The following is a 10,785-nucleotide window of genomic DNA, read 5'->3' on the forward strand; positions in this document are numbered from 1 at the left end:
CAGGATGGTCTCGATCTCCTGACCTCGTGATCCGCCCGTCTCGGCCTCCCAAAGTGCTGGGATTACAGGCTTGAGCCACCGCGCCCGGCCTCTAAAGGGCTTTTCAAAAAACCTTTCATGTCAATCCTTAAAACTTTACTTTCCTGATTCTGAAATGTAGAAAACTGCAACATAATCAAGAATTCCTTTCTAACTAAAGATATGATCAGTAGTAGTACTAGAGGTAGAGATGTGGGGGGTAGGGCAGTGTGGGAGATAAAGGGAAAAACCAAGAGGATCTTTTCTTTCTTTTTTTTGAGACAGTTTCACTCTGTTGCTCAGGCTAGAATGTGACAGCCTTGATCTCCCAAGCTGAAGCAATCCTCCCACCTCGGCCTCCTGGGTAACTGGGACTACTGGTGCGTGCCACTGTGACTGGCTAATTTTTTAAAATAATTTTTTTGTAGAGGTGGTCTTGCTATGTTGCCCCATCTGGTCTCCTGGGCTCAAGCAATCCTCCTGCCTTGGCCTCCCAAAGTACTAGAATTACAGGCGTAAGCCACTGCACCCAGCTGAAGTAACTTTATTTTGTTTTTTGAGTCAAAGTTTCACTCTGCTGCCCAGGCTGGAGTGCAGTGGCATAATCATGGCTCACTGCAGCTTCAGCCTTCTGGGCTCAAGGGATCCTTCTGCTTCAGCCTCCCAAGTGGCTAGGACTACAAGTACATGTCATCATGCCCAGCTAACTAAAAAAAAAAAATTTTTTTTCTCTTTTTTTTTTTTTTTGGTACAGACAGGATCTGTGTTGCCCAGCCTGTTCTCAAACTCCTAAGCTGAAGTGATCCTCCCACCATGGCCTCCCAAAGCACTGGGATTACAGGTGTGAGTCACTGTGCCCAGCCAAGGATCCTTTCAAGTTTCTTTCACAAGGCACAAAATTTCCATTCTATTTAGTATTCCTTAAATAGATTCCCGTATCTGTATTCTCTAAATAACCTTAAACACTCTTCCTCTTAAAAAAGGGTCAGTGAAGGAATCGGGGAACATTCTCTAACCTCTCTACCCACTGGCATCACCAGTTTTAGCAATGGCATTGTATATGACTTAGTTCAGCTGACACTAAGACTGGAAGCTAGTTGAAAATGATGGAGGCTCTTCCTTTGGTTGTCCAAAGGAAACTTACATAATCAGGTTTTTCAGTTTTGTTTTTGCTTCATTTCCTCCAGGAAGCTGCAATGCACGCTGTGATTGAAACACGGGGCCTCTCACCCTCAGTGATGTCACATGCAAACGGCAGCACTGGACATAGAGATGATAGAAGACCTACATTCCAGGCCTAGCTCTGCCAATTCCTGTGTGACCGTGGATAAGTAACTCAACATCTCTTGAGCCTCACTTCACTTACTATCTATAAAATGAGACCAATCACCTTCTTGCAGAGTTGTTAGGAGAGTCAGATGAAATAATAATGTCTGTGAAAGAAACTCTAAATTATAAAGCACAGCATTTTTTTCCCCTCCTAATAGTTATGGCTCTGCTCTACAGCCTCTACAGCCAGAAGCTACTTCATCCACCATAGCCCTCAGGATTTCAGAAATGTTTGCCTTTGTTGTTTTTGGATAGAAGTTGTAACTGTCTATGCTTTTAGAAACTCTTTTTTACTGAACAGAAAAGTTCAGTAAAAAACTCTAGGGACAAATATGTGATTACAAAGTGCATATGAATCACCTGTCAGAAAGCCAAAGTACACTTAGAAATACACGGTCATTCCTTTCTTTCCCTCCCAATAAAGACTGTGAATACAGCATCCAGAACTTTTTAATCTCATGGCCTTCAGAAATGCTGCCAGCTGTGAGAAGCAAGTTAGCTGAAAACTACAAAAATAAGTTCCAGAGGAGCAGCATCTTTGTTGTGTGTGTGTGTGTGTGTGTGAGAGAGAGAAAGGGTCTTTCTCTCTGTTGCCCAGGCACGAGTACAGTGGGACGATCATCGCTCACTACAGCCTTGACCACCCTGGGCTCAAGCGATCCTCCTACCTCAGTCTCCTGAGTAGCTGGGGAAACAGGCGTGCCCCATCACGCCCAGCTAGTTTTTTAAAAATTTTTTTGTGAGGTGGGTTTCGCGATGTTGCTCAGGCTGGTCTTGAACTCCTGAGCTCAAGTGATCCACCCACATTGGCCTCCCAAAGTGCTGGGAATAGAAGCATAAGCCACTGTGCCCGCCCAGAGGAGCAGCATCCTATCTGGAGGTTAGAATTTGATGTCCAGGAAACACAACATATGTATAGTCAAAAGTACCTTTGAAAAATTCTTTCCACAACTCTCTCAGATCTGAGCTCTTGGAAGCTCAAAAACCAAGGTTTTCAGATTGTTTCTTTTGTTTTTCAACTATGACCTTCCTTTTTCTGGGCTACAGAGGGCAAGATACCAGTTGGGGAAGGAAGGATGGTGGGTAGGCTTAAATTTGTGACAGGTAAAATGGGTGCATAATGTGCCTCTATCATCATAGCAAAGGAAAGAAATTCCTCTCCAAATCCTGTTAGGCTAGTAGTTAGAGAATAGTCAAGCCAGATCACAGCAATTACATTTACTAGATTCAAAGTCAGACTGTGTTTCACTGAGTTGCTTTAGATAAGTTATCTAATCTCTCTGTGTCTGGTGCAAAATGTGGCTCACAGCCACACAGTTATTGTGAGGATTAAATGAAATAAATAAACAGGGAGACTCTGAAAATGCCTGGCACATGACAAACACTTGTCATTTGTGTGCTACTACTATTATCATATTCCCATGGCAACACTGAAGCTGATGAGAACCATCCTGTGAGTTAAAGCTCTCAATGAGAGCAGGTATAGGCAAGGTCCTCGCCTCTTACTTTTAATTTGCCCTTTGACATCACGGTCTTCGCCCGAGTGTTCCTCCTCGTAATGTGAGTGAAGCTGATAGAAAGACTGCAGATCCTTCAGGCACAGAGGGCAGAGGAAGCCCTCCCTCACTTCCCCTGGGTCATCCAGAGAAGCCATGGCAGTGCTGCTCTCAACCCTATGAAGGCAGGGATCTCATGCCAAGAGTCAGCTTGATTCCTCCCAAGGAACCATGGTTTCCGCAGCATTAGCTTAAGCAGCACACAGACGGTGAGGAAGTAGCTTCATGGCCCTGGATGAGATTTCCTCTCTGGAGTAGGAGGAGCCTAAGAAAGAAAAGAAGAAGGGAAAAAAGCCAGTTCAGGCAAACTGATAGCAATTGAGGATTTTCTTCATTCTTTTCACAGTTCAACAGGGTACTTAATGTTTGTTCAGTGCAAGTATGAGAAAACAAACTCTTGCTCAAATCCTTAGACCAAGCAAACTGCAAAACCTAAGACGTGAAAACGTCACTGGACAACAACAACTCAATTAAGTGGGAAACACAGATTCTTGAAATAAGCAAATAATACCTTGGCAATTCTCTTACATTCATTCCAAATGACCTAACTTCGTAATTCATATGCCACTTTAGCCACTGGGGGAATCTCTGAAGTACTTATCAACAAGCAGAAGTTTTTACTTGATGCTGTTTACCTTGATTGTTTATTCAACCACATATATTAAGTTCTTGATACTTGTAAGACACCTGTGTTAGAAATGCAAAGATGAAGACATAGTATCTCCTATAAAAACATACAAAACACCAGAACTCCTAACATCAATTAAAGAGAAACATTAGAAACCTACTAGTCAAAAAGAAAAACTTTATTTTATATTTGTGGAGCACTTATCTCTAATGGGCTTACTAGGTTTTTTTTTTTTTTAAGAGACAGCATCTTGCTCTGTCACCTAGTGAGCTACAATTGCTCACAACAGCCTTGACTTTTGGATTCAAGTGATCCTCCTGCCTCAGCCTCCCAAGAAGCTGGGACAACAGGACTGTGCCTTCACACCCAGCTAGTTTTTAAATTATTTATAGAAACAGGTTCTTTCTGTGTTTCCCAGGCGGGTCTCTAACTCCTGGCCTCAAGCAATCCTCCTGCCTGAGCCTCCCAAACTGCTGAGATTACAGGTGTGAGCCACTGCACCCTGATAGATCTTATAAGCCAGTAAGTGACAGTTAAGTAGCAAACCTGATGTTCTCACTGCTTCAAAAATAAAAGGCTGGCCAGGCATGGTGGCTCACGCCTGTAATCCCAGCACTTTGGGAGGCCAAGGCAGGCGGATCACCTGAGGTCAGGAGTTCAAGACCAGCCTGGCCAACATGGTGAAATCCCATCTCTACTAAAAATACAAAAATTAGCCAGTAGGCGCCCCAATCCTAGCTAGTGAGGGGACTGAGGCAGGAAAATTGCTTGAACCCAGGAGGCGGAAGTTGCAGTGAGCTGACATCACGCCATTGCACTCCAGCCTGGGCAACAAGAGCGAAACTCCGTCTCAAAAAAGTAAATAAATAAATAAATAAATAATAAAGAAATAAAAGGCTTTGGTGCCTAAACATTTCAGGGCTTAATAAGTTACATTCTCTGTCTTACTGGCCCATGGCAAAGTCACTTCCAATGTCACCTCATCAAGACTCTCAGTCACAAGAGAAATTGAGACAAAACCATTCCACAAAAGCAGAGAAATTTCTCCCCAAGAACCTGGGGCTACAAGCCACAGTATATAGTGGGGGAGATGTGTGACCCTCAGCTTTGGATGGACTGTAGAAGACCACTGAGGAGGGACTGCCTGGTCCTCAAAGCTGAAGGGTGGCAGCAACTCAGAAAATAAACAAATGAGACACCAGGACCCTATTTTTCCCCTCTAGTTAAGAAACCCAGTGACTTCATACATTTTCCACTGAAATACAGTAGCTCTAGGTCTGGTCTGTTCCCTCCTCAGCCAGTGGTTCATCTGATGCTGACTGTGACAGCGCCCTTTCTTCCCATGCACTCACCCCAAACGGCCACAAACCAAACAAAGCCCACCACATCCATGCCACAAAACCACCCTTCACGCCTCAGCCCAAACCCAAACCTCACTTCCTCAAAGAAATGCCTCTTACTCAGAGCATCAGAATGGACTTCTCCTTCACAGCACTCATCTCAATTTATAACCGCAGGTACATAAGTGAAGTGACCAAGTAAGACTGAAAAATCTGGGAGGGCACAAACTCTGTATGTTTTCCCCTTCGCCGTCTCCCCAAGGTTTAGCACAGTACCTGGCACACACAATGAAGCAGCACAATAAAGCTCCATTAAAGAACGAACAAATGAATGAACTCCAAAATCATATAACTAAGCATATACCATAAAGAAACCACCGAATCGGACCCCACAACCGTAACTGAACACATACGCAAGCCCCTCGCACTCTTAAATCACGTAAAAAGTCAAAAACAAACAAACTGCATGTTCTGCAACCGTACATCCAGCATTAATGTCACCCCGCCACATGCCGCATCGACGTATCCCACAGCCGCACTCAACCCGCCCTCACGACCGCACACAACCACAACCCACGTAACTAACACGATTATACACATGTCGCATGACCACACACAACACGAACGACTCAACCCCGTGGAGCAGACATGACAACGTCACACATCGCACAGACACCACACAAAACACTCCAAACATCTCTACACGAACTCAGAACACAAACGCTTCAGCTTTACACAACCAGAGAATCAAACACAACCGCTCGGGAGACAAGCACCCACCCACTCCCCCCACAGCTGCACAACCAAACCCAAGTGTATACGCCCCGCGTAACCGCACAGAGCCCAATCATCACAAGCACACACAAGCGAAACGCACGGCCTGAAAGCCGCATCTCCCATCTCCCACCTCTCACGTCACACCCACCACAACCACACACGGTCCACACCCACAGGACCCGCCCATCTCCGTTCTGGAGGAGTAGTGTCCCCGTCCCCCAGACTAGGCCTGACCCTCTGTACCCGGCCGGGCTCCTGCGGACACGCAGGCCTGTCCCGTCCTCGGGCCCGGGCCTCCACCGTCCCTCACACAGCCGCGGCCGCCATCTCCATCGGTCGCTCGGAACTCAGCAGGTGCGCCTGCGGCGGCGACGAAACCGGAAGACAGGCTAGTAGACGCCTGTCGAGCGCCGAGTCTTCGAGGCAGCAAAAAGGGCGGATACGGATTCGAATCGTGGAGGGCGGTCCGGCAGCTTCTGCTCAGGCGCTTTCCGAAAGAGGGCGGGGACACGTGCAGGGGGGGAGAGGAGGTGGGACTTGGTAATTTTGTGCGGTTCTTATGTCTCGGATTCCAATCTAGCAGCGCGTTAAAGCCAGCCACTGGCTCTGCACCCCATTGTACAGCTGGGAAAGCTGAGGCCGGTAGATCTTTGGCTCTTGACCAATATGCACAAAGGCAGCCAAGGAGTCAAAGTTCCTGAGAGCTGGAGACAGAAAAAATATTCAGGGGACGTGGAGGCGATGGAAAGTCCAAGAATAGAACCACATGAAACTGGAGACTTGGTATGAGAAGGTGTATCCTGGGGGTGTACAGCATGGCCAAACCTGTGGAAAAGATGGCATTTTCAAAAGGCAGAACGATTGATCAGCCAGGACCTACCCCGTGCCTACGCTGTGCTAGGTACCATGGGGTATAGAGAGTCAAAACCTCATCCCAGTACCGGAGACCTATTTGCTTTGTGCCCTGTACACGTTCCGGACCTTAGCAATGGCCAGGCTCCAGGAGGAAGAGCTGCAGAGAACGATGGGACGATTGGACGATCCTGGGCCTCCGTTTACATCCCTGCAGTGTTACTGGCCCTCTTTTACAGAAGTAAAATGGGGATAATAATGATAGTCTCCGCCTCACAGGGTTGTGAAGATTGAGGTAATTGCACAGTAGGGGGGGTGTCCTGCATACTGGCTTTGCCCGTCTCACCTTCCCTGCCTCCAAAGAGTCTTACTCACCTGGTCTCTGGACGGGAGCACTGCGCCTTCATCACCTTCCATTTGAGGACATGGGGCTCCGGATTGGGAAAGCATTGAGTTTTTGGAAGCCAATTAGTTCAAAACAGAAGTGTGCACGTGCACACAGATGCTATGGTGTCAGAGGAAAGACCAGCAGAGTCCCCTGCAGGAATTCAGGAAAGGGTTCCCATAAGCAGGCAGCACATGAGCATGGTCCTCGGGTAGAAACGATTAGGAAAGGCCTTCCAGGCCAGGGGAATCGCATATGCAAAGACATAGTTATGGAGAAGAACATGAGTCCTTTGAGAAACTCAGAGAGAAGTTCATTCACACATAGAGGGATAATATCAAGCCACTACTCCTTGTTCCCAAAACTGTAGGCAGCCACTTCTAGTGAGAGAATCTTGGACACCTGGGTCTCTTCACGCTTGCCCCCTGCCTTAGGGTTCTCTATTTCTTTCTGTCTCTATCCCTCTATCTCACTTCTCACTTTCTTTTGGCCCCTTATTTGTCTAAGTTTATCCCAAGCAGCACAAGCCATCTTGCCCACATTAAAATCCCTGGGCAAGAAAATGAATTATTATATGGGTAGCATAAACGTCATTGGGGAAGGTCTGGGCACATCGTGTAACTTCCTGAAGCGCCAAATGCCCTCCAAGCTGGCCTGGCCCCAGCTCCCAGGCCTCTGCCAGCTGCTGTGTTCTGAGCCAGCGGGTTGACAGGGTTGAGGTTGGCACACCCTGTCTGCTGGCACAGGGAAATGAGGGTGATGACGGACAGCCTGGCAGAGCCTTGCCTGGAGGATGGGGGGGAGGGTGTGCTGGGCTGGGCAGTGTCCGAGGGAAGCAGGTGGCAGTTGCTGTGGCCCTATCAGGAAGGAAGCAGGGAATGAGGAAAGAAGAAAGGGAAGAGAAAACGAAGGGAGAAAGGAAGAGGAAAAGGGAGGGAAAGAATGACAAGAAAAAAGCCAAGACGGAGCAAAAGTCGACCTGGGTTTGAATCCCAGCCCTGCCACCTATGGCCACGTGAACCCTGGGTGGGTCACTTAAATTCTCTGAGCTTTGGTTTCCTCATCTGTAAAATGAGATAATTATAGTACCCACCTCTTAGATTGGAAGGTTAAATAGCTTAATATTTGGAAAGTGTTAGGACAGTGCCTGGCACAGGGGGAGGACTATGTAAATGTTTGTTAAATAAAGAAAGAGGAAGAGCGGTGTGATTCAGATGCCTTGGTTGTTGTGTCATACTGAGTCAGACAATAGCATGAGGGTATGAGGATCCAATCTGGTGTCATAGAAATAGCTTTGAGAGTCATGGCCTTGCCAGATGGGATGTCTACAAAAAGAACTCAGAATAGAATCACATAGCAACTGGATTCATTAAATCCAATAGTGGGTGGGTTCAGCCTCAACAAACCTGAAAATCAGGAAACATGGAATTGACTTGGGAGATGTGAGCTGCAAAGCCAACCAATTTGCAAATAGTGGGCTGGCATCCTCTTTGACAAAGCAGGACCACTCCCAGCCCATCGGGGCCTATGGCAAATGGGAAAGAGGTGCCACTCCCTTCTCTCCAACGGACACAACCCTGTGCTGGCACTCGAGCCCTGCATTTGGCAAGTGGGGCACAGACTGGATTTCAGCATCCACTTACCCCCACCCCACCCCACTCCCAACTGTGCTGCACACAACCTGCACGGTGGCCCTACGTGCAGGGAGAAGGAGAATCAAGAGCACAGCATGGTCCTCAGGTCATGAGAAAAAGTCACGCTGGTTGTCTGCAGCTTCAGATCTCATTCCCTGACCTACATCTTCAGAGATATGCACTTTCAGCCAGTTTAGAAGTTAAGCTCAATTTTAACCCAGATTTGAAACAATCTGTGTGTATATGGTATTTTAAGTATTTGAGGGATTTAAGAGAGTTTGGCATGTTAGAGCATGTAACACATTCATCTCATGACTCCACTTTAAAATCTATAACTCAGCAAATGACTTAGGCTTGTGATTTTAGGTTCATTCAACAAACTATGTATTAAGCACCTACCTACATGAGTGCCTGAGATAAACAAAATAGACATTGATCCGTGCCCTCAGGGAGTTGACATTCTCATGGAGAGACACAGATCCTAAACAATTAATATACTAAATAAGAATATTATATAGCACATTAGAAAGTAGTAAGTGCTGTAGAAAAAAACAGAGTAAAGAGAACAAGGAGTGCCAGGTTGCAGAACTTATAGCGTGGTCAGGGTAGGCCTCATTGAGAAGGCACCATTTGAGCAAAGACTTGAAGAAAGTGAGCCATGTGGATCCCTTGGAGAACAGCATTCCAGGCAGAGGGAACAGCCACTGCGAAGTCCTCATGTGGAAGTGCACAGGGCAGGTTGAAGAAAAAGTAATGAGGCCAACACCCATGTTCATAGCAATCTTATTTGCAATAGCCAAAAGATAGAGACACCTCAAATGTCCATCAACATGTCAACATAGAATAATCAAAAGAGTCAGCATGCAGTCTTTTTGTTGTTGTTTGTTTGTTTGTTTGTTTTTAGAGACAGGGTCTCACTCTGTCACTCAGGCTAGAGTGCAGTGGTGCAATCATCCCACCTTAGCCTCCTGAGTAGCTGGGACTACAGATATGCACTCCTACACCTAGCTAATGAAGAAAAAATTTTAGAGGTGGGGTCTTGCTATGTCACTAGCTCAGAATGTAGTTTAAAGAGAATTTATTCAAATGCAAAGGTTGAGGACTGCACCCTGGGACTGCACACTTCCAAGCTGTCTTGGAAAGTGCTCTCGAGAACAAACAAGAGGCTCGAGATTTTAATGAGGAAAAGGATGAGGCTGGGCACAGTGGCTCATGCCTGTAATCCCAACTACTTGGGAGACTGAGGCAGAAAGATTGCTTGAGGCCAGGAGTTTGAGACCAGCCTTGGCAACATAGTGAAACCCCATTTCTTAAAAAAAAAAAAAAAAGGAAAAGAAAGAAAATTAAGTTAGAAGGCTGGGTGCGGTGGCTCAAGCCTGTAATCCCAGCACTTTGGGAGGCCGAGATGGGCAGATCATGAGGTCAGGAGATCGAGACCATCCTGGCTAACCCGGTGAAACCCCGGGTTTCTACTAAAAAATACAAAAAAAAAAAAAAAACTAGCCGGGCGAGGTGGCGTGCGCCTGTAGTCCCAACTACTGGGGAGGCTGAGGCAGGAGAATGGCGTAAACCTGGGAGGCAGAGCTTGCAGTGAACCAAGATCCGGCCACTGCACTCCAGCCTGGGCGACAGAGCAAGACTCTGCCTCAAAAAAAATAAAAAATAAAAAATAAAAATAAATAAATAAATAAGAAAATTAAGTTAGAAAATTAGCTGGGGCTCGGCATGGTGGCTCGTGGCTATAATCCCAGCACTTTGGGAGGCTGAGATGGGTGGATCACCTGAGGTCAGGAGTTCGAGACCAGCCTGGCCAACATGGCGAAACCCCGTCTCTACTAACATACAAAAATTAGCCAGGCGTGGTGGCTCATGCCTGTAAACCCAGCTACTGGGGAGGCTGAGGCAGGAGACTCGTTTGAACCTGGGAGGCAGAGGCTGCAGTGAGCCGAGATCACACCACAGCACTCCAGCCTGGGCAACACAGTCAAGACTCTGTCTCAAAAAAAAAAAAGAAAACTAGCTGGGCATGGAGGTGTGTACCTGTAGTCTCAGCTACTTTGGAGGCTGAGGGAGGAGGATCACTTGAGCCCAAATGTTTATTATTATTATTATTATTATTAGAGACGGAGTTTTCGCTCTTGTTGCCCAGGCTGGAATGCAATGGCATGATCTCAGCTCACTGTAACCTCTGCCTCCCAGGTTCAAGCAATTCTCCTGCCTCAGCCTCCTGAGTAGCTGGGATTACATGCATGTGCCACCACACCCA

At 46.8% G+C, this 10,785-nt stretch overlaps 1 protein-coding gene and 1 long non-coding RNA gene across 2 annotated transcripts in view; both read right to left on the reverse strand.

Annotated features, from left to right (window-relative positions):
* RBSN (rabenosyn, RAB effector) overlaps window positions 1-3,025 on the reverse strand; it is a 24,359-nt gene extending 21,334 nt beyond the window's left edge. Inside the window, exon 1 of the mRNA XM_011950686.1 lies at window positions 2,854-3,025. Within this exon, the coding sequence (XP_011806076.1) occupies window positions 2,854-3,001 (148 nt within the window). The 5' untranslated portion in view covers window positions 3,002-3,025. The remainder of the gene's footprint in view (window positions 1-2,853) is intronic.
* Window positions 3,026-3,413: 388 nt separating this feature from the next.
* LOC105517919 lies at window positions 3,414-6,006 on the reverse strand. Its single transcript, XR_001002743.1, has 3 exons — window positions 5,892-6,006; window positions 4,992-5,147; window positions 3,414-3,590 (listed from the first exon to the last, which is right to left on the reverse strand). It is a non-coding gene; the product is annotated as an uncharacterized LOC105517919 (long non-coding RNA).
* Window positions 6,007-10,785: the final 4,779 nt, after the last annotated feature.

The sequence above is a fragment of the Colobus angolensis genome, unplaced genomic scaffold (genome assembly GCF_000951035.1).
Source record: "Colobus angolensis palliatus isolate OR3802 unplaced genomic scaffold, Cang.pa_1.0 Scaffold31, whole genome shotgun sequence".
Lineage (NCBI taxonomy): Eukaryota > Metazoa > Chordata > Mammalia > Primates > Cercopithecidae > Colobus > Colobus angolensis.